Genomic DNA, 23695 nt, shown 5'->3' with positions numbered 1-23695 from the left:
TTATAGGAAGGAACCTTACAGGTGCAGCAGCTGCAAGCCGTGTGACGGATAGGTCGACTGAGGTATTAATGATGTTGATGATTATGAAAGAGAGTCGTAATAACTTGACTGTTTCTTTTTTCAGGTGGTTGTGTGCGCGGGTCGTGCGTGCCGATCATTCGATCTGGCTTCACAGAAGTTTTGAAGTCGCATGACCGCTACTGAAGGTATTACGTGACGTGATAAGTTAAAGAAGTATATTATAGTATGTTCATGTTGAGCTGAATCCTGAAAAACAGCTAAAAATTAAAAGTGGATTTTTTCTCAACCGAGTTAACATTTCTGCTAACCAGATGATTATTGGTAACAGCAAAGGTGTCAACAACAGACACGTATGGTTTGGCTCCATTACAAGTTCGGGAAAGGGCTGTAATGGACACTGTACTTATATGGCTTCCTCATAGGAAATGTATTGTGAAAATTTTGATTGGCCATAAATATTATGTCAAACATTTGAACAAAAAGATTTAGAAATATTTTTAGCGGATCAAGCAGTACTACAAATGAGCCAAATTTCAAGATCGTATGTAATTGCATCCATGAGTTATTAAATGTTTTTGAGGATTCAGCTCAACGTGAACGTGCTATAACCACAAAGCCTTATCCAGTAAGGGGTTACTGAACCGAAAGGTTTTATTTTTGCGGATGACACATAAAGGGCACACATAGTAGTTGCAGTATTCGACTTTAGGGCACATGTCTAGTAGTTACCCCAAGCATTAATTTTAGGGTGTGGGGGTGAGTATTACCGTTAGGGTTAGGGTTCAGCTTTGGTTTCTTTTTCACCTTTATGTTACATTCTTCTTTTCTATATACAGCTTATTTCTTAGGGTTAGCTACCTAAGGTGCTGAACTAGAGATGAGACATATAAGATAAGTCACTTAATTTGTATGTATATTGAATGTGACCATATCTGCATAGAGTGGTTGCACAAATAATTACATTAGACGTGCTTAAAAGCGTTTGGCAAGAATCCATTGTTACAATGCATGAAAAGTGCGTATTCGATTCTACTGCCACAACACAAGTACGGATAACTTAGATACTACAGTGTTACATTCACCTATACACATACCGTTTGTGTGGTGTGTCGACAAATACTTGCTTCTTGTATCTCCACTTACCTTTTACGATCTTTTTGTAACTGCTTGTCTATGGAAGAATGGCTATTGCCGAATAGTGCGAGGATAAAATAAAAATTAAAAACTATCTCTTATAGACATTATTATGCACTGTCCTGGGTAGCAGATCACATAGATCCACTCAAAGCGACTGTGTGTGCTGTTCCCAGCTTGCTGTTGCATTAATAACAGTCTGTTGTAGTAAGTTACAGCTCCACAGAAAGCAATGTCTCAGACCTTTGAATATCGACTTCAAATTAACTTCAGAATTTTGTAACCTGGCACATCTGCAGTAACCATTTAACCATTTAGGCTATACACCATGGTACGTAGCAGCCTACGTACTAAACTACATACTTTCAAATTAAACTAGGACATGCCATTTCTAGCTCCTCCAGGTCCCTGAATGAAATTCTCATTCTAAGTCCAATATAAGCTATGTAACTTTCAATTTCTCTATATGCTGCATGTGTTGTATAGTTTTAATTCCACTCACAGCTCCTAGCCTCCTAGAAACGTAGAACATTTTCACTACGCGACAAATCTATGAACTTTCAATTTCTCTATATGCTGCATGTGTTGTATATGTTTACTCAATTTATATAGTGGCAGAGTTGGGGGTAACTAGTTACTTTTGTAACTAAGTTATGTAACTAGTTACTTTTATAGTAACTAGTAACAATACTAGTTACATGCTTTGTAACTAGTAACTTGTAACTGGAAGTAATTGTCTGAAAAGTAACTAAGTTACAATAGCAACTAGTTACAATAGTTACATTTAATTATAGGTAATTATGGTTTAAAAGCAAGTACCTTCAATTTTTGTGCCACATATACTACAGCCACATTAAATAGACGGATTCTGTGTACTGTTCTCTATGATTCAGCTTGAGTAACAGATGTAGCAATAATTAAAACTGACCTGAAATAGCCACAGAATTGTTATTTTAAGTGAACATATGTACATGTATTGCATCCCTTACTGATGCGTATCTGAGCAAAATTCATGTTAAAAAAGCTAAAAACAAGTCATAATTTATACTACGAAAGTAACTAGTAACTAGAATACTTAGTTACCTTTTGAAAATTAACTGTAACTGTAACTAAGTTACTTGGGATAAAGGTAACGAGTAACGAGTAACTAGTTACTTTTCTGAAGTAACTACCCCAACTCTGTATAGTGGCCATAATGGAGAGAGTTCCATCCCTTGTATAAACTCACAGCTACGCAAATGATAAAATTTCTGTTCTATTTTCCAACTTCCAGCATGGAAAGATTTCTGGTAGGAAACTTCTGCTCCAGTCTATTCCTTAAATAGCAGAGTAACCAAAGTGCTAAATTTTATTAAACGAAACCTAAACAACTGCCCATCTGATACTAAAAGAACAGCGTATTTAACATTAGTTCGACCAATTATGGAATATGCCGCCCCAGTTTGGGATCCGTATTATAACACTGACATTTATAAGTTAGAAAAGGTGCAAAGAAGAGCTGCTCGATGGATTTTATCAGATTACTCCAGAAATAGTGTTACGTCATTATTGTCCTCTCTTAGTATACCTACATTACAACAACGCCGTCAGTCATCAAGATTAACACTATTCTATAAAATAATTAATAATACACTACCGATCTCCATCCCCTCACATTATCAAAGAACTCAATTTTGTACCAGGCAACATCACCCTAATCATTTCATTCTGCCACAAGCAACCCTCAACACCTATAAATATAGTTATTATCCTAGAACTATTAAAGACTGGAATGAGTTGACAATTAATATAATAGAATCAAGAAACTTGGATGAATTTATTTACGTACTTAACCTTCACTACTGTAATTAATTATCAAATTGCATGTATGTATGTATGTATTTGATTGTACCATTTGGGGTTTTCACCCCCTGGGCAAACCAGCTGAGCTGACTGCCCAGTACCTAATCTTAAATTGTCATCCACATTGTGTTTACCAAGGAAAATGTGCAGTGTCAGCAGTCCAGTTGAATCATAACAAGACTGGTAATCCCATTAGTAGATACAGAGTTAACTGACATGTACGTACAAGTCTGCCATGAGAGTATACATACTCAACAGCTGGAAAATGACCCAGTATCAACCAGTTAAAATCATAATCTTCACATAGATAACATTCATTATGACGTAAAGTGAACTCCACTTCAATAACTTGCAACTTGATGCATCTGCAATAAAAGCCAATCATCTGTTGTTCATCTTCTTCAATCACTGTCAAAGTCATTATCAGGTCTCGCATTAAAAACACATAAATCCATAGCTAGATAGTTCAGGTTCATGTCACATAATATACTGCTTGTGTGGTGTGTGGACAAATACTTACTTCTTGTATCTCCACTTACCTTTTACAATCTCTTTGTAATTGCTTGCCTATGGAAGAATGACTATTGCCGAATAGCACGAGGATAAAATAAAAATCAAATTATTTTTATAGACATTATTATGCACTGTCCTGGGTAGCAGAGCACATAGATCCAATCAAAGCAACTATGCTTGCTGTTGCATTAATAACAGTCTGTTGCAGTAAAGTACAGCTCCACATAAAGAAATCCTAGTCTCCTAGAAACGTAACACATTTTCAATACGTGAAGTCATGTGCCTTATTTTCTTTACTATGCCAGTCAATAAAGCCACCGAAAGCTAGTCTGCTTAAACAAAACACTGTTCCTACTACCTGCTTGGGAATACCTTTCAACATCTCACAAAATTTTCTCTACTTCACTGTCAACATAATGTGTTGGTTTGTCATCATTCTTGACTTGCTTCTGCAGGGTGGTCACAATGAAGAGTTGGCTCATTCAATTTATAGTTTTTGTTTGCCTTTGTCTAGTAAGGAGGCTGCTCAATGCACTTTTATAAGTTTTTGCATCAATTACCACATTGGTTGTTTATCTTATAGCAGTCTGAATAGACATTGTCTTATATAGTCCCAGATATCAACACTTTTAAGGGGTTACCTCTGTACTCTTGAGTGTTTGATTTCTGGCCAGCTATATGGCAATGTATGTACATAAAAATTGTAGTAATGTATTATACATCAAGCACAGTCCTTGGTGACAAATCAGTTGATACGTTAATGCACTTATGGTTTAGTAGCGATGCATTTTCTAAGTGAATATGTAATTGAAAAGTGTTGTTGATGTAGCCATTAAGGCAGGCTTCGCTGTATATATAGCAAAAGGCTGGATCCAGAGCTGCCTTTCTATTATCATAACTTCAAGCAATATTAAAGATATTGGAAAGCCAAATTTAGGCAGTAATAAATTATTTCTAATACAGCATTCACAAATTAAAACTACGAGTGATGGAGTATCATTCTAAGAATTTATTTTGGAACGTTAAACACATCACGGCATAATACCAATATGGTAGTAGGAATCTGGCACTATGTGGGCATTATTTAAAAATAGAAAGCTTCAGCAGTTTCAAAATTTGCACACGTCCATTAAACACACTCATAGTACTCTAATATAATGGTCAGAATACTCATCACACACTTAAATATAGTATTCTAATAAAGGAAAATAGAGAAGTAGTATTACACTTGAATCCAAAGTGTAATGCAGCATTATTGGAACAATGTTGGGAATAATGGACATTGGTCAAAAGGGCTGATGGGGACTACTAATACAGAATTGGTTTTCCAAAATCTTGTCATCTATATTGCATAATATTATTGTTATACGTACTATAATTGTAGATATCCACAGACTACACTCAACATACATGTGCAGCTGGAAGATTAAGCCACTTTTCGTACTCTGATGACAGACAAGTGGACAATTCCGGAATATGATGTCGCATACGTATGTGTTCCAATAAAACCAGACCAGGGCCAAGAATGATGAGTGACTATTTATAACTCTTACATCAATCAAGTATATTTCTCAGGTATGTTGAACATGTCAAAGTAACTGACCATAGAAATGCCACCAAATAAGGCCACCAAATCATACTTGTAGAGCCAGGTGTCCTACAGACCGCAGCACTTGTGCTGTAAAGCATTGATAAAAAAAATTTACTAATAACATGATAATTTTGTTTCATCATAAATACAATGACAATGTAATTTATATTGATAGTTATGACATATTTTTCTTTAATAGATATTTCAGTCTATCCTGAATTTGTTGTGCATCCTTAGAAATTCTATACTTTGTAGCAATCAGTCTGCACACAGATAGAGGAGGTGTGTTTGTGTTAGGCCACTCCATCAGGAGGTCTTTGTCTTGTTTTGCGGTAAACCCTCTTCTTTTTTGAGATAAAACTTCTATGTTTTTATGGGATTTTATTGCTGCCGTAAATGTTGTTTTCTGATAGTACTTGTCAGAGGTCTGGCTTGAGTGGCTCATATACTTGTGAAGGAGTGCCATTTCTTCTGCGCTTAAGTGCTCACTAGCATCAGTACTGATAAGCTTACGGTGTGATGTAGGTGTTGGTAGTGAAATGTTAAATTCAAGTGCGATGGCATTCATCAATTCGTAAACTTTACGAAATTCATTGCCACTAGGTAACAAGAAAAATCGTTTTGTCATCTGTTGATTAACAGCCTCCAGTTTCATTCTAATGTTTTCGTAGTATGCCTGTAGGAGGCTGATGATCATTTGGTTACTCACTACAACTTTGGCTGGACCTCTCTGAATTCCTGTTTTGTGTTTGCAAACTAACGTTATCTCGTGCCCATCAATAGATCTTCTCTCCAGGTATTCATTTATCTCCATGTACTGGATTACACCAGGCCTTTGTCCATTATCATATATGAGATTCGCAGCCAAATATCCAATCACTAGTTTGTGATCATGGGAAGATAAAGTTGTTGTTTGTGCTCTTCTGATAGCGTTATTGACAGCATTGACCACTTCATCACTTTCTATAAACACTTTAGGTGATTCTTCAGTCTGTATCTATAAAACAATGCATATAGCTTTGTTATATTGTACTATATCATATGGTACTACTGAATATTAGGTATCATGGAGAATAGGGTTTTTTGCCCATTAATATCACCCCAAAACCAGCCTCTCTTCATATCCATAACAGCTTGGCAGTATTGGTTAGACATAGCCAAGCCCAAACATGTTTTCAGAGCCACTCTAAACCCTTCATACAAGTTGCTATGAATTAAAAAAAAATGTATTTAGCAGAATTTTCTACTAACTGACTACCTGACTACCTGACTGATGCTTTCAGCCAAGCATAACGTGACTGGTTTCTTTACTATTTGACATCGCTTCTTCCCGAGATGTGCCTTTTTGTCAACCGCAGAAGCTACAATTTAGTGCATCGTAGGCATACCTTTGTGCTCCTATGTGTCCTATTTCGTACTGCAAGATGTCAATTCGCGGTAGCACATGATGGGTTCTCGATAGTTTGCTATGCAAAAATCATCCGTATTTTCCATAGTGAGTGGATTGCTTGTAGGAGCAGTTGTTGTATCGTTTTCATTTGAAATGCTGTGTAACATGCTGAACATAGCTTGAACGAAGCATAACAGATACTTCACTTTTCGTTAATTAATATTTGTACGTTAATGCTGATGTCAGACATCATTCATTCTTTTGATGTGGTATGTGCAGGTGCACTAGTCATAATTATGTTGCAAAAATGTAAACAAACAAGTGCAATGAAAAATTAGGAATTTCAAGTTCAATTAAGGATCATAAATAAAAAGTAAGGAAACAAGGGAGGTTGCCTATACCTGCAGGTATATAATTGGATATTTAATCCCTAATTTAGTCATGGGTATACAGAGTGAATTAGGGAGTAAATGTCCACTTGTATACCTGCAGGTATAAGCAACCTCTCTTGTTTCCTTACTTTTTATTTCTACAATCCCTAATCAAACTTGAAATTCCAAAATTTTCATTGTGCTTGTATTAGTGACTGAACCCATGAAAACTGGGCACGTGAGTACAAACTACAAATAAGCACAATATTGCATTAAGCAGAATATGTACAATCTGTAGCTTTTAAAATAAAGCCAATAAATAGATGAATTGTGTAACAATGTATAATAATGAAACTTTGTGAGTTATGAAAATTTCAAAGAGTACATGTATGCCCACATGCTTGCCTATGTACACTGTACTTATAATACTATCTCATTGCTATAAAGTTACATTTAAGCACACCTTAGGTACAGCTCTATAATTATTTTACCTTTGCATCTGATAGCCTTGCCTGTGTAGCACGCTGTTCCCTGATGGTTTTCTTACTTATAGTTGACTTCAGCCTGGCTATTGTTTTATGGACCTCCTGAACCCTTAGATGTAGTCTGATGTTGTCACTGTTGTCCTCAGTTAGATAATCTACAGCAGCTTTCAGCCATCCGACCCTCTCTAGCACTGTTGTTCCTGCATACATCTTTACTTTCTGTAAATGATTAATGTACTCCCGTATATTTGCTTTATTCAATATGATATTTAGTGGTGTCTTTTGCATATATTGTTTGTAAGTAAAAAAATAATTCACACTACGTGCTGCAGTTTTTGCGGTATCTGGATTTCTTCCCTCACTCGTTAAATATTCAAAAAAGCTATCTTGACAAAAGTCGGTTGCAAAACATGTTCCAAGGTGGTATTGCTCAACCAAAAGCAACTCATCTTGCTGTGCCTACATATGCAGAGAATTAAAGTATAAAGAAACACTAATAAAGAAAATGACACAGGTACACCAATTACTATACTACTACTGCTTGTCATTAAAATGATTACACATGTACAATATAGTACAGAAACAAATTGGTACACGAGCAAAAGACTTAAGTCACATCAAAATGAAAATTGGTGTCTAATACTAGAGATGCATCAATTTTGCCAGCAAATTAATTAGAATAATAGGTGAGTAAAAGCAATGAGCAAAATGCTGGCTAAATAGGTGAAATTTGTGTGAATTGGACATTTGGAAAAATAAAATTTGCACAAAAAAAGATTGAGATACTCTAATAGAACAGTCATACAAGAAATATTATAGCTAATTGTTATGGAAAAGTAATTGACGATCAATATGCTCTAATAGAACAGTCACATGTATTATCATGTGATATCTGTGTTCTTGCTATGATCCTATTATGATAGTGTATGTGTAATCAATATTGTAGTAATACGTTGTACCTCATTAATTGTAAACTCATTGTAGTCACCGTCATAGTCACTATCGCTGTCATCCTTTTCTCTCTGTAATTAAATTACATGTATAGCTAAATGTAAGGTTTTCTGAGGCCCTCTATGTACTTATACTGCCTTTTCAAAGTCTGTCAAATTGCTAACTTTATTTGTTAAGTATACACGATGTGTGAATATGGCCCTCTTATACTGTAGTGTATGCATAATACTTTTATCGACATACCTTGTACTTTTTTGTTGGTGGACTCATGGTTTCCTGTTTTACATGCAAGTTTTTATAACTCAGAATAAATTTAAGCTGACCTTATCACTGTAATCATGTCGGGACAATTTCTGTCTCACCTAAAAAAGAAAACACATGATGAATTATTGAATTTATGATTATAGATTGCAGGAATATACATGCATTAACATGTATTTTCATGCATACTACGTAGGCACATTAATTAAACCATACATTCAGTTATTTGCATAAGTGTCTACTGTAAAATTCATCTGAACTTGCTTGCTATAATAATGGTCTAACATGTTGGGGTGGTTGTTATAGGCACCACTATGCAATTTTTTTTGCATTGCCTATAATTCATTTTAAGTATAGTTACCTTCCTAGAAGACCACGATGTTTTATCATCAGCACTATCTTCTTCTGTATCACTTTCTACCTACAGTATGTATGTATATGATTAACAATGTAAATCATGCTAACTAACTTTCAATGCAGATTTACATAATCTGTGTCTTAGATCTGCGTCCATTATTTTGTGGAACTGTATTAAATGTTGAGATAGTTTCAAAGGGGTCTTCTGGCACTGTTCTAGTGGACAATATTTACGAAATCTCTGTCTTTTCCGTGTCAATCTTTTATCTTGAAAAATATGTATTACAAATGTAAAAGCATGCCATCTTCAGTGTCTCACTGTTTTCTGACTTATTTCTATATTCATATTGACCATGGATCTCTTCTGTTAGTAGTGGTCCTGGTTGAGCTATATATAGTCGCGGAAAGATGTCAAATATCTTTTACATGTAACCATTACCTTCTTCAATCCCTTCTTCTATCCCTTCTTCTGTCCCTTCTTCTGTCTGTAATGCTTCTGCCACAGAAGAAATACAGGTGTATAGTACTTCAGGTACAGGTATATAATTATTGTTATGCTGTAAAACCCCAACACAAGATCAAGGTATTGATAACTACAATGCACAGGTAACCCCATGGCAAATAGAAAAAGTACAATATACATAAATTCTCTGTTTAGCTTTACCTTCTTCTGGCTCTATTCTCTTTTGCCATTCAGCTGCAGTGGAGGATGGTGTCAGGACAGCTGTTAGGTTAGACCATGAGTATTTCATTGTTATGTATTACAAGGGTTGGCTTAGGAGTATTTAGCTAAATGTTAAAACATAGAATATTTGTTTTCTAGTAGTCATGCACCATGTATAATTGTAACCATTACCTTCTGTCAGCCCTTCATCTATGTCTATTGCTTTTGCCCATTCGCTCCTAGTTGAGGATGGCCCCAAGTCAGCTACACGGTTTTAAACAAAGTGTAAGTATACGTGATTTCCTTGTTTTTGCATTTACCATCTTGCAGTGTTGTTCCAATTTTCTTAGCATCTGCGTTCCTCCACTCGATGTCTTTATCTTTGATGTGGTAATTAAAGAATAGCTCATCCCCTTTCTGAATCATTTTCAGAGCAATAAATCCTATTCTCAATTGCTGTCCAATCAAAACTGGCTGCATGAGGCGGAGATTTGGGTGGTGGCTTGCATGGTTTATGTACCTATGTACATTAAAACAACATATGCATGTATATTACATGTACATACAATGTCATGCTCTATGTAGAAATATATTTCTACACAAATACATTGTGAGAATTTAAATAGTGAAATAGGGACCTATGTTGAAACTAAAAATCTGTTTGCAACAACTATACTGATCGACGGTCAGCTATACCACGCAATAAACTGTGATTTCCATGTTTCATGTATTGTACTAAGGTTAATTGTTGTAAGTAAAGCTATATCCACTTCTACGTGTAGGTAGTGGTGTGAACTGTTCAAGTAGCTGCGTTTTGCTGGCAGCTACAGATGGAGGAACTCACAGGCTAGCTTCCTATACATGCAGGTATGTAAACACTTCACACTGTGAAAGTACATGTAGTGATGGTTATAGACTAACTGTCTCGTCAATTGAGTATTATCACAGGAGATTATCAGTTAAAATAGACCTTACTTCTCACGGCCACAAAACAAACTGGCTGAACCAAACCCAGTCAATGCATGAAACCCTGGTGGAGCCTAATTTGTGTGACAGTTTAAATGTTTTTGATGCTATTTAGAGAGACCTACTATAGCAAAAGAGAATACACTCTACATTGATACCTGCCAGGGTCATTGCACTTTGGTGCTGCATCAAACGTGTACATTACACCTTTGTATGGTGCATCCAGGCAGTAACAGCCCAACCCAAGTTCGGCATTTCTCTCTTCTCCTTCGTCTACCTGTCCACTCTTGTAGACCCTTCACACTGCACCATATTCACACACAAAATCTCCTGCGTGGAAATGCTTAGCAGCATATGCAGTCCGACCCCTGCCATGTACATATCCAACATCTACATTTCTTCTTGATAGGGCAGGTCCTTTCAATAATCCGTTCAAATATTTCTCCTTTGTTGTGGCATATGGTGCAGGCGAAGAGTCTGAATCAGTCATGTCCTCTCTAGGGCCAGAATCAGAGTCACCATCTGAAAACAAACACATGCACATGATGCACCTTGTGGACACTTATGTTTTAGTAGTCAATGTTAAATCTTCTATGCTTCTTGCTAGTTGTTATATAGCTTTTGCTCTGAACCTAATTTTATTGTGTGCAAGAATCAAAATGGATATAATATATAACCCAAGTGAAACCTGGCTGTGGGGTATGGCACAAGTATTGTCAGTGAGACATCTATCAGTTTCATCTAACCAAATGATCAACAAATCTTGTACAGTACATGTATATCAGGTTGCATGTGTTAATACAAACATACCTTCATTCAATGTACTGCAATCTCCTATGGCTGTCACTGAAGGAGAGCCTGCCATCAAATGAATTGGTAAAGATGCATGTAGTTACAGAGTTAGCAGTAATTGTATACATACAGCACACACATTGGTTATTTTATGATAAAGGCAACTAGCACCCCAACACTATGTGTGTAGTGTAGATAGCCTGGAAATATTTCATCATACAGTGGAACCTCCCTTATCCTGATATTAAAGGCTACAAGTAGAGTATGTTAAATATGCCAAAGCGGGTCTAGCCACAAACTTCGGTGGATGTAACTCTAAATAGCGATCACCCATTGGTATCACATTATGACCCCGATGAAGTTCAGACAACCTATTTTAAGCCCAAGTATCAATATTTGGAAATAATAATGACAAGCCAGCTGTGGGGTGCCTGTAACTTGTGCAAGTTTGGGATCTAGCCACGGGCTTCGGTGGGTGTAACTCTAAATAGCAATCACCCATTGGTATCACATTATGACCCCGATGAAGTTCAGACAACCTATTTTAAGCCCAACTATCAATATTTGGAAATAATAATGACAGGCCAGCTGTGGGGTGCCTATAACTTGCACAAAAATTAGTGGTTGAGCCAAAATGTACGGGGTTACAAGGGGGTTCCATACGTCCTCAACAATCGACACCCACTTTTCTACACATCATCTGATTCAGCTCATCGAGCTGAGTTGTTTGATACATAGTTTCAAGTCATCGGATCAAAGATGACCGAGTTATGGCCTTTCAAACTTTTCTACATACATATTCAGTTTTATATGCATACATGCATACATACATACATACAGTACATACAGTACATACAGTACATACAGTACATACAAACTTTTCACAATCAATCAATCAATCAATCTTTAGGGTTAGGTTAGGGTTAGGGTTATTGTTAGGGGTGTGGCTATCATCTGTCCTGGTTGCTAGTTTGGCCTTCTTACTTATTTCATCTTCTAGACATTCTACTGAATTTGATCTATCTCTTTTGCTTCTGTCAATCTGTCTCTGTGGGGGTTGCTCTTCTTGGGGCTGTTCGTGTGGCATCTTAACTTCTGGGGGGTGTTCTTCTGGGATCTGTGATTGTTTCTGTTCTTCAGTGGGTTTCTCTTTAGTAGCCATTATACTTGATGCCCAAGGGATCTCCATAAGGGCAGGCGACCTGTCTGTAGATACTCTCTGTATTCTTTCTGCTCTTTCTCTCCAAGTTAGTTTTGTCACATACTTATCCATCTTGAGTACTCACAGTTAGAACAAATAGTGATGAAGAATAACAATACAACAAAGACAAAATACTTAAATAACAGCAATAAAAACACTCTAATAACAGAAAACCGGTTTCGGCCTAAAGCCTTCTTCAGTTCTGTTGTGTATGTGTGTGTGTGTTTCTTATATAGGTATGAAGTGGCTGAGTCATTAGGAGCATGTCAAATCAGGAACTGGCTTAGTCATCAGAACGTGTTTGATCAAGAAATGGCTTACTTTGCTGGAAGTGTTCTCAAATCTGCAGTGGCTGGTAACATTTGACCTTAGGGTTAGGGTTAGGGTTATTGTTAGAGTTGTGGTTGTCATCTGACCTTTCAGCTACCTTGGCTTTCTTACTTACATCATCTTCACACTCTTCTGATCTATCCCTTTTATTCCTCTCTCTCTGTTCTCCAGTCTCTTCTTCTGAGCTCATCTTAAAAGTAACTAATAAACTTAGTGTAACTATCTGTTTAAGATACTAATAATGAACAATAAACAAACGATAACAATAACAATAGCAAAAATAGCAGGTAAAATAAAACAAACTAAAATAAACTAAACTAAACTCAAACAGAAAACTGGTTTCGGCCTAAAGCCTTCTTCAATTCTGTGAGATTGTGTGCAATGTGTGTTTCTTATATAGGTGGGGAATGGCTGAGTCAGTAGGGGCATGATTAATCTTGAAGTTGCCTAGTCATCAAAAACATGATCAGTCAGGAAAGAGCTTATGTAGTCAATAATTGTTTGATCCTAATTACTTTGATCAAGGTGGCTTTTTTGCTATGATGTTGAGTCCAAAGGGTATCTTTGTCTTTAATGTTGTGATCCAGTCCATTTCATTCTTCTTTCTTGTGCTTCTGTCATCATGTTTGTCAATTATGGTAAGTTTGTAGATGGAAAAATCTTTGTTGTGTATTAAGGGGTGGCGGTAGATCGGTAGGTCAGTTTTAGCTGTAAATTTGTTTCGATGGTGTCTCATTCTTATTCTAACAGTGGTACCTGTTTCTCCAATGTATTGCTTTTGACAAATAGAGCATTCAAGTAGGTAAATAGCATTTGTTGTGTCGCAGGAGTAGATGTTATCAAATGTGTGGTAAGACTTTCTCTGGTAGCTAGTAAAGTGGCTTTTATTCGTCAGTGTTGGGCAGGTGGCACAGTTTGTAGTTCTGCATTTGATGTTTCTTGCTGGTAGCGATGGTGGTTTCCAAATTGTAGGCGTTACTGAAGCTTCATTGTTTGGAAGTGTGGTGTTAATTGCTGCTCTTGTCAATAATTTTCCAATTGTAGGTGGGGCTCTGTAGCATACTTGCGGTCCAGTGGTAAGTCTACGTCTGAGATTGTCTTCACATAGTAACTGGGGCCAGTGTTCTCTGATGATGTTTGCTGTTGGTATGGATGGGTCAAAGTTTGTGATAAAGGTGACTCTGTGTTCTGATGATTTCTTGCTGGTTGTAGTAAGGTAATTTGTCCTCTGGCTGTAATCAGGTGTTTGCTGTTGGATGGTGGTGTTACTGTAGTTTCTTTGTACAAGTTTGTATTTGATGAAGTCTGATTGTTCTGTAAAGCCTGTTTGGTCCGAGTTATTACGTAACATTCTGATCATTTCTCCTTTAACTATTCCTTGTTTGGTAGAGTTTGGGTGGTGAGAGTTTGCTGGTAGGTAGCTAAATGTGTTTTGGTTGGTTTAAAGTAAGTGCTGGTTGTCAATTGCTTGCTGTTGATAGTGATTGTTAAGTCTAAATAGTTTATGGATTCGGTAGATGTTTCACTTGTTAGTTTGATCGTAGGGTGGCAATTGTTGATGTCAGTGACAAGTTGTTGTAGTTTTGAGGTGGTGTCAGTCCAAATGATAAAGATGTCGTCCAGGTATCTTCTATAAAAGTAAGGCTTGTCTGGTCGTTGTAGGATGTGTTTTTCTTCAAAGTTTGCCATAAAGATGTTCGCAAAGTTGGGTGCCATCTTTGTACCCATTGCTACGCCTTGTATTTGTAGATAGAAAAGGTTACAGAAGGTGAAACAGTTGCACTTGAGGATAAAGTTTAATAATTCTCTGAGTAGCTGATTCGGTGGTTGTTGCGGTGATTGGGTTTCTTCTAGATACTTTAGGACAATGTCAATTGCTTCATCTGTTGGAATATTGGTATACAGTGAGCTTACATCACGGGAGGCTAGAATGGTATTGTCGGGAATGGTAATGGCTTGTAATTCTCGGAGAAGTTCAGTTGAATTTGTCAGGATTTGAGGGATGTTCTTCACAATAGGTTTAAGCAGTAGGTCCATAAAGTGGGATAGATTACTAGTCGGTGATTGTACTGAGGAAACAATTGGTCTCACTGAGATTGGATTTTTGTGAAGCTTCTTCAGAAAGTAAATGATAGGGGTTCTTGGGTTGGTCGGAGGTTTAATGGCATGGTAGGTGTCTCTGTCTAGTAGTCCTTTGTCTATTGCTTCTTTCAGGTACTTGTCAATGGCTGCACTAATTCTTGGATTGATGTCCTCTGGGATTGGTAGGTAGGTTGTTGGGTCATTCAGGTGTTTCATTCCGTCTACAGTGTAACGTTCAACTGTCTCAACTACAATGGTGTCTCCTTTGTCTGCCTTTTTAATAACAATATCAGTTCTCTTCTTCAGTTTGTTTAGTGTTGTTCTTTCAACGATGGTGAGGTTCTTAGGGTTAGGGTTAGGGTTATAATACAGTAAAATAAGGGCTCGTCCCATAGGCTCCAAACAGTGGAGACATTCAGTTGTGCTCAGCTGAAGTGGCAAAGGAACCATATTGCACAGATGCATTAGTCAGTTGTTGACCAAAGCATGAGCTTGGTAGCTGTATAGTAACAAAGATTGTATTTCTTTAGTAGCTCAATGTTGTTTTGATATATATACATATACACATATATATATACACCTCAGATTGTGGTATTGTAATTGTAGCTCACAGTGGGTATAGGCAACTATGTACCTATCCTGTAACTGTGTGCTGGTGGCTATTATAGTCTCACCAAGTGGGAGTGCCACTCACACAATCTTCACTATTTGGTTTATAGCTGTATGGCCATATGTGTAGTTGTATTATTTGACTGGCAAGTTTAATTCGTCGTGTAATAGCTACACGGAGACCAAATGGGTTGAGAATTTCCCATTATAAATATCCATCGTACTGGTCACGACCGGTTTCGTTTCAGCTCTACGCCGGAAACTCATCAGGCAACCTTAGACGCGGATTTAGTATTGCCAGAGTAGTGTTGTACTACTTTATGGTGAAGAATTGGTAGCCCGGTATGAGATACTCGGGCCGACGCGTTAGGTAGCGTCTGACGTCACGGCGTGGGGACGCTATTGTTTCTGAGTGTTTTGAAGTGTGAATACCACGTGATATGGTGACACTTGTTGATAACACTTATTCCAAGTTTTGGAATATGTAGAATTGTAGTTTGTATCGCAAGATTGGGGGTTTACTTTGTTATAGCGTCAATATACTCAGTGTGTTAGCTATAGAATTAGAATGAAACACCTTTGTATGAGCTAGCCTGACTGTGTATAGCTAGCTAGGTATAGTTATAGTTAGGTTAGAACACAGGGGGTCTGGAGATTATGTTAGGGCAGTGAGTAGACAGATCACGCGAGTACAAGTTAGGTTAGGACTGTGTGAAGGCAGATCACGTGATTACTAAGTTAGAGTTAGGTGTAGGGTTTGGATTAGACAGTGGTCACATGAGACACTCTTAGAGCTAGGGTTAGAGCTGAGCAGTGAATTATTTTGCTGTGTGCTGAGTTGCCTATGGTCTGAATTGCAGTGAGAGAAGTGTTGCATCGTATTGTTGTTTTGTTACATTGTAAGTATGACATGCTTATGGTGTCACGGGTAGCTACCCATTGTTATGTAGCAGCAATGATAGGTGCACCTCTACACGTTAGAATGCTATGCATGTCAGTTGACTTGATAGTGTAGTATGTAAACGAAAGCAACAATGTCATTGTCAGACATATAATACTGGTTGTATTCACTGCCAAAATAATGCACATCTGTATAAGTTCAGAGTGCGGTAGGGCAGTTGCAGCATAGATATAGTCAAGGAGTGTCATTTGTAGAATTATGTAAGTGCCATTTTTATTCTGCCTGCAGTGTTTCAGGAGTTTGTGTTAACTGCCATTTTATTGTGATGTTTTTATTCTGCCTGCGGTGTTTCAGGAGTTTATAGTAACATAGCATATAGCTATATAGCACACTACTGAGCATATAGTCCCAGTTGACGTGCAGTTTACTTCAGTATGTGTATAGCTACAGCTATATAGAGATTGTAAAGTAAAACAGTTACAGTGAGCTCTGTTTTGTGTATTGTATGTATGGGTATATATGTGTGTTTTATTTGTGATAGGAGAGAGCTACCGATGTGGGAATTGCTAACTGTGCTAGCTTTCATCAGCTTGGTACCAGACATAGTGCTCTGGAGTGTCGGGTTTTTATTCACAGTTTGTCTGTGCCAAAGTGGGACATGCACTGTTACAGGTGAAGTCTCACACTGAGAGAAGCCCCGGTGAGACCCTTGGTTAAGAGGGTTATAATACAGTAAAATAAGGGCTCGTCCCATAGGCTCCAAACAGTGGAGACATTCAGTTGTGCTCAGCTGAAGTGGCAAAGGAACCATATTGCACAGATGCATTAGTCAGTTGTTGACCAAAGCTTGAGCTTGGTAGCTGTATAGTAACAAAGATTGTATTTCTTTAGTAGCTCAATGTTGTTTTGATATATACACATATACATATATATATATATATATATATACACCTCAGATTGTGGTATTGTAATTGTAGCTCACAGTGGGTATAGGCAACTATGTACCTATCCTGGGTTATGGTATGTAACTGTGTGCTGGTGGCTATTATATATAGTCTCACCAAGTGGGAGTGCCACTCACACAATCTTCACTATTGTGGTTTATAGCTGTATGGCCATATGTGTAGTTGTATTATTTGACTGGCAAGTTTAATTCGTCGTGTAATAGCTACACGGAGACCAAATGGGTTGAGAATTTCCCATTATAAATATCCATCGTACTGGTCACGACCGGTTTCGTTTCAGCTTTACGCCGGAAACTCATCATGCAACCTTAGACGTGCATTTAGTATTGCCAGAGTAGTGGTTAGGGTTATGGTTAGGGAGGTTGATGTCATCTGTCCTGGTTGCTTCCTTCGCCTTTACTACATCTTCACTCTGGGTCATTTCCATTGGGGTCTGTTCTTCTGTGCTTAGTTCTTTCTGAGGTTGTTTTCCTTTTGTAGCTATAGCCTGTGTCTGTTCTGTGGTCTCTGACTTTCTAAACACATCTGAGGCAAACACTAGTTTTGGTATTTCTTCTGGCAAATCCATTTTCTTGTGTCTCTCTCTCCATGTCAGTCTTCTACTCATTATAAAATAGTTGGTAACAAAAGGTACTTAATAACAAATAATAGTGATTAACAATAACAGCAACAACAAAACAACAATAAAGCAAAACTTTAAACTAATCTACAGATACCGGTTTCGGCCTATCGCCTTCTTCAGTTTGTGTCAGTGTTTGTGTATGCATTGCTTATATATGTGTACATGTAGGGTTTGATTGTGGGTTTAAAAAAAACGTTTTCTGTAGCTTGTCAGCTTAGTCATCATTTCTTTGGCTTAGTCAGTTAGGGCATGTTTAATCCTGTCTATGATGGGGTTGTTGATGGCAGCATTTGAGTCATTACACTTTTAACAATGTTTGTTATCAATTCCACAAGGTTTAAATCATTTTGTTTAGGATCCAGGGATGTTTGAAGGGGGGGGACATGTTGGGTGGTGCTTGGCTTTGCTGCTACAGTGGCTGCATAAGTTTTGGCTAAGGGATATTCTTGAGGTTGTTGTTCTAGTGATTGACGTGGTGGTTGATATCTTGCTTTATAATGGAATTGATGGTGTTGAGGTTGACTTCTTTGTTTATTGTATTTCTGCTTACTAGGTTCTTTCTTCTTTGTAACGTATTTCTCTGTTCTTTGAATGTGTGTTTCTAGTTCTGTCAGTTTCTTTCCTCTTCTTTGTGTAAGTTTATTATTCATTGCTTCAATGGGTTTATCAGTTGCTTCAATTTTCTCTTTGTAGTTAGCGATATTAGATTCTAGTTGTTTGATTCTATCCATAAGGGCTTGTGTTTTGTGCTTAATTGTTTGTTCAAGTTCTTCATAATGTTCAATAATGGCTGTCGTTGTGTCAATTTCTGCATTCATCAGTATGTTCCTTATTGCTGTTCTGAAGTCTTCTGTTTCATCTATCACTTGGTACTCCTTGTTAATTTGCAGTCCTTTAGGTATTTTGCATTTCTTCAGGGATTCTCTCAAAAAGTCTAGGTGGTGGGCTATCTTAAATAATTTGCTTTGGTTAATTCTGTAGGATTCAAATAGTTGGTCAGTTGACATGGTTTGTAATTCTGGATAGTTGGTGGTATTTGAGGCAGAGCTTTCAGGGATAACAATCGTGTGAGAAGGGTTATGGTTAGGGAGGTTGATGTCATCTGTCCTGGTTGCTTCCTTCGCCTTTACTACATCTTCACTCTGGGTCATTTCCATTGGGGTCTGTTCTTCTGTGCTTAGTTCTTTCTGAGGTTGTTTTCCTTTTGTAGCTATAGTCTGTGTCTGTTCTGTGGTCTCTGACTTTCTAAACACATCTGAGGCAAACACTAGTTTTGGTATTTCTTCTGGCAAATCCATTTTCTTGTGTCTCTCTCTCCATGTCAGTCTTCTACTCATTATAAAATAGTTGGTAAGGGTTAGGGCTGTAACTGGTGTCCCTCAAAAGCGGATTTTTATCTGTTATTTTGGCTCTTTCTTGTGTAAACATTTCGCAGTGTGTAGTGTAGTGTGTGTGTGTGTACCCGTGTAGTGTAATGTGTGTCCACCTGTGTATATAGTGTGATGTGTGTCCACCTGTGTAGGCTTGAGCCAATTATACTTTGAAAATTGCCTATTATGCTTTTGAGCAGTGCTCAAAAATCCAGCCTATTATGCTAAAAATTATACTCTCAATCAAAATCTAGATTATGCTCAAGCACTGACTGTTTTATTAGAGTATATCTGCATTTCCTGACTGCTGTATTAGAGTAAGTGACTGCTGTATTAGAGTACCTCGATCTTATTGCCATGAAGTGTGAATAATCAGACAAGAAATGGTAAAAATAATAACACTACAAGGTTTTTGATATGAAATGCAGTAATAAGGTGCAGTGTGTTCATGTTGTGCAGTATTTTTGGAGTGCGCATTGCACATTTTAATTACAATTTTTCCTATTATGCTGGCATAATGCTTGATGCTTTTGCTAGCCTATTATGGTCAAAAGTATACCAGCATAATTGGTGCAAGCCTACACTTGTGTAGCGTAGTGTGTGTCTAGCTGTGGTGTCCAATTTTATTAATTACACGTATATGTAATAGTTATACCACAGGCACGAGTGCGTATATATGAGGCAAATGTACTTGTGCCTGTGGTATAGCTAATATTTTTGCTGTCCCTGTTCTTCATGTACAAACAACACACACACTACCCCTTTTTACTCTATATGTAATTAAGTAGTATATTTAAGTAGGTAGTTAGTTTTTGTAATTAGCTATTGGCAGTTCGTGCCTTTAGCTATCAGCCACCCCACTCCAATCACCAATTATCATCGACACTCTTGTAATCAACTATAATTTTGTACATGTACGGTGTGGTTGTAAAACTAATAAATAATAAATAAATATACCACTTTCCTTTGATGTATTTGAGAGTGCCTTTGATTTGGTCTGGTATTATGTCAAACTCCTTTGAAGTGGCTTAATATATTATTATGGTTACTATATCAAAGTTTATTAGTTCCAACTATACTATGTAATGTTTTTAACAAACCTACATCACCAAGAGACAGTTTTGATTGTGCGATTCAGTTGGTCTCAATTGGGAGCCACAGGAGACTCAATTGTAAACCACAGGAGAACTGGAAAATTCAATCCCACAATCACCATACTTTTGGTTCCATATATAACAGAAGGGAGCACAATGGTGCATCAAAGAAATCTGATGAATTTTAGGAAAGTTTTATGAGATATATGCACACTTAACTGTGCAATATCAATGTTATTGCACAGCGTATATCTCATTAACATTCCAGAACTAGTGCAATATGTGATATATACACTGGCTTTTCCCTTTGATCTGAGGTGTGAAAATGGTATATGTGTGTTTAATATTCTCTGCAGGGATAATATATGCATCTAAATGTTGGATCAATGATTCATGTTGCTTTATAATTTTACAGGTATTGGTATTGAGTCGGAGCCATGTGAAGATATTTGGGGGTTGGAGTTATTTCTAAATAAAGGTACATGATAGTGTTACACTATACTGTACTGTATTGATATTTATGTGTGTTTGGTATGTATTTTAAAGTGATTCTGTATATCTGAAATTTGTACTGTTGATGTGTACTTACAGGTGGTACCCTACTGTAGCAGTGAAGCGGAGACGTATCGGATTTGAGTTGTTTGAAAATGCAGGTACGAATTTAGTATCTGTCCTCTGTGTGTGTGTGTGTTTAGTATGTACTCTAAAGTGATGGTGAATAGAACAGTCACTCTAATGCAGCCGACATATCAAGGTACTCTTATTCTTATAGAGCAGTCACTCTAATGCAGCCATTAGATCAAGATACTCTAATAGAACAGTCACTCTATTACAGCCACCAGATTGAGATACTCTAAATAGAATGGTCATTCTAACACAGCTACCAGATTGAGATATTCTTGTGTAGTGTAGTGTTGCATGTGACTACCTGTGTAGTGTAGTGTGTGAGTTTACCTGTGTAGTGTTGTATGTGACTCTAAAGTATTTATTAGAGCATAGCTCTTATATGGTTTCTTGTGCTGCAAATGATTGCTCGTTGGATGTTCCCTGGTAAAACCGTTCACAGGTTGCCCTGCTGTGGCTCATCTGATCACATACCTCATCTATGCAACTTGTCTTGCGCTTCTTGGTTTCCGTGGATACAACTTTGCAATGGATTGTGGCATTTGGAGTTTCAAGATTAAAACACTTGGAAACTTTGTTAATGGCTTCTGATACATACTACCTGTGTAGTGTAGTGTGTGAGTCTACCTGTGTAGTTGTATGTGACTACCTGTGTAGTGTAGTGTAGTGTGTGTCTACTACCTGTGTAGTGTAGTGTGTGAGTCTACCTGTGTAGTGTTGTATGTGACTACCTGTGTAGTGTAGTGTGTGTCTACTACCTGTGTAGTGTAGTGTGTGAGTCTACCTGTGTAGTGTAGTGTGTGTCTACTACCTGTGTAGTGTAGTGTGTGAGTCTACCTGTGTAGTGTAGTGTGTGTCTACTACCTGTGTAGTGTAGTGTGTGAGTCTACCTGTGTAGTGTAGTGTGTGTCTACTACCTGTGTAGTGTAGTGTGTGTCTACTACCTGTGTAGTGTGTGAGTCTACCTGTGTAGTGTAGTGTGTGTCTACTACCTGTGTAGTGTAGTGTGTGAGTCTACCTGTGTAGTGTAGTGTGTGTCTACTACCTGTGTAGTGTAGTGTGTGTCTACTACCTGTGTAGTGTGTGAGTCTACCTGTGTAGTGTAGTGTGTGAGTCTATTTGTGTAGTGTAGTGTGTGTCTACTACCTGTGCAGTGTAGTGTGTGAGTCTACCTGTGTAGTGTTGTATGTGACTACCTGTGTAGTGTAGTGTGTGTCTACTACCTGTGTAGTGTAGTGTGTGAGTCTACCTGTGTAGTGTGTCTCGATGTGTATTGTGATGAGTGTGTCACTGTCTCGCATAAGCCTCTACGTCACTACACATATTTTGCTTTTGTTGCAGGTAGCCATTTGAAATGAACAAACTAAACTTGATTTTTTTTATTGTGTATAGTCAAATATATGTCTATTTAGCCATGATTTTAAACTATGTTTTTATTGTTCCATATTGAATTAATCAGGAGCAGTGTGTCTGTGTGTATTTGGTGCATGTGTACGTGCACATGTTATTAGATTGATTGTACTAGTGGTGTAGATAATTATACTGTATGAGAGAAAGTAAACATGTTCAAAACAGATAAGTACAACACCTCGGACACATGCAACAATAGAGATGTAGGAAGCTACAAAAATAAAATAAGCTATAGTACAACACACACACAAACTACAAAGGCAAAGTAAATGTTCCAATCTACACAATCACATGCCAAAAAGATCTATTGAGAGTAACTGATTGCTTGATAAGCAGCTTTAGGACTAGAATATTTCTAAATTGCCATAGACTGTTGTATTACTGCTTGGAGGGCCTTCTTATGTATTATGTCACAAATAATCTACTGATTCTCATTGTTAGCCATTGCATGCTGCTGTAGCTCAAGATTATTTTAATATTCATGCTAAAAGTGCGACCACGATATTAGGCAATCACATGAGTGCACTCCTACAGTAAGTTGATGACGTCACTGTTTGACTGCTCTATTAGAGTAGTTGAACATTCTATTATTAGAGTACGTCGACTTTTCAACCTGTGCTCATAGACATCAATCTCTTGATATATATTATAGAGAAATTCAACACCAGTTAGATACCAATGTAAGGAGGATCACAGTCCTGTTGATCGGCAATACCTTCAGCATCTCTGCAATGTGTACTGCTAACGTGAGTTAGTTACACTGTTTTGTGTATACTGTTAACTGACTTTAGGAAAGACATGAAAGAAAAGCCTATTCTTCATACATACCAGTGAGTTATGTGTTCTGTCTGAGCAAAAACCTCACAACTTCCTACAGAAATTTATTTCTCGGCACTATCCAAGGAATTGATCGCCAAAGTTTCTACCTTCTGCAGTATGATAGGTTGGAATGATAGTACTAAACACAGTGGTGGATCTAGAAATTTTCAGAGGGGTTTCCATTTTATACAGATGTCTCCACACTTATAAAACTGAGACCAAAAAAAGAAGGTCTCAGCAATTTCAAGAGGTATTCTGAGGCTGAAAATCGACCTATCACCACTCAACAACTCCTTCTCAGGATCCACCACTAGTAACATATCTCCCACC

At 37.5% G+C, this 23695-nt stretch overlaps 1 protein-coding gene and 1 long non-coding RNA gene across 6 annotated transcripts; one reads left to right on the top strand and one right to left on the bottom strand.

The window, feature by feature from the left end:
• Nucleotides 1-4: 4 nt before the first annotated feature.
• On the top strand, nt 5-22709 carry LOC136268217 (uncharacterized). 4 transcript variants are annotated; one of them, XR_010706921.1, is made up of 8 exons: nt 5-62; nt 125-206; nt 870-5085; nt 10363-10447; nt 17003-17161; nt 20928-20990; nt 21104-21165; nt 22478-22709. It is a non-coding gene; the product is annotated as an uncharacterized lncRNA (long non-coding RNA). The 4 variants fall into 4 exon arrangements; XR_010706923.1 differs by having other exon boundaries at nt 858-5085; nt 17003-17133; XR_010706920.1 differs by having other exon boundaries at nt 858-5085; nt 22478-22708.
• On the bottom strand, nt 5196-12236 carry LOC136268216 (uncharacterized). 2 transcript variants are annotated; one of them, XM_066063494.1, is made up of 15 exons: nt 12217-12236; nt 11357-11404; nt 10705-11068; nt 9901-10100; nt 9773-9844; nt 9581-9640; nt 9356-9412; nt 9236-9304; nt 9029-9183; nt 8921-8980; nt 8622-8660; nt 8542-8574; nt 8307-8369; nt 7354-7806; nt 5196-6098 (listed from the first exon to the last, which is right to left on the bottom strand). In XM_066063494.1, the coding sequence occupies exons 3-15, from the start codon at nt 10746-10748 to the stop codon at nt 5277-5279; spliced, it is 2127 nt and encodes a 708-aa protein (XP_065919566.1). In that variant the 5' UTR covers nt 10749-11068; nt 11357-11404; nt 12217-12236; the 3' UTR covers nt 5196-5276. The 2 variants fall into 2 exon arrangements, with proteins under 2 accessions (XP_065919566.1, XP_065919567.1); XM_066063495.1 differs by lacking the exon at nt 12217-12236 and having other exon boundaries at nt 9236-9306; nt 9370-9412.
• Nucleotides 22710-23695: the final 986 nt, after the last annotated feature.

This window comes from Dysidea avara, chromosome 10 (genome assembly GCF_963678975.1).
Source record: "Dysidea avara chromosome 10, odDysAvar1.4, whole genome shotgun sequence".
Taxonomy (NCBI): domain Eukaryota; kingdom Metazoa; phylum Porifera; class Demospongiae; order Dictyoceratida; family Dysideidae; genus Dysidea; species Dysidea avara.
This window is presented reverse-complemented; position numbering and strand designations above follow the sequence as displayed.

Bases quoted from the DNA above. Each gene is read 5' to 3' on its own strand.
- LOC136268216 (XM_066063494.1), bottom strand. From the start codon at position 10,748: ATGTACACGTTTGATGCAGCACCAAAGTGCAATGACCCTGGCAG. The intron at 9,184-9,235 runs GTGAGACACTGA...ATATTTTTCAAG, and splicing joins TAGAAATAAGTCAGAAAACA to ATAAAAGATTGACACGGAAA. The intron at 8,661-8,920 runs GTAACTATACTT...TTTCTTTTTTAG, and splicing joins CATCGTGGTCTTCTAGGAAG to GTGAGACAGAAATTGTCCCG.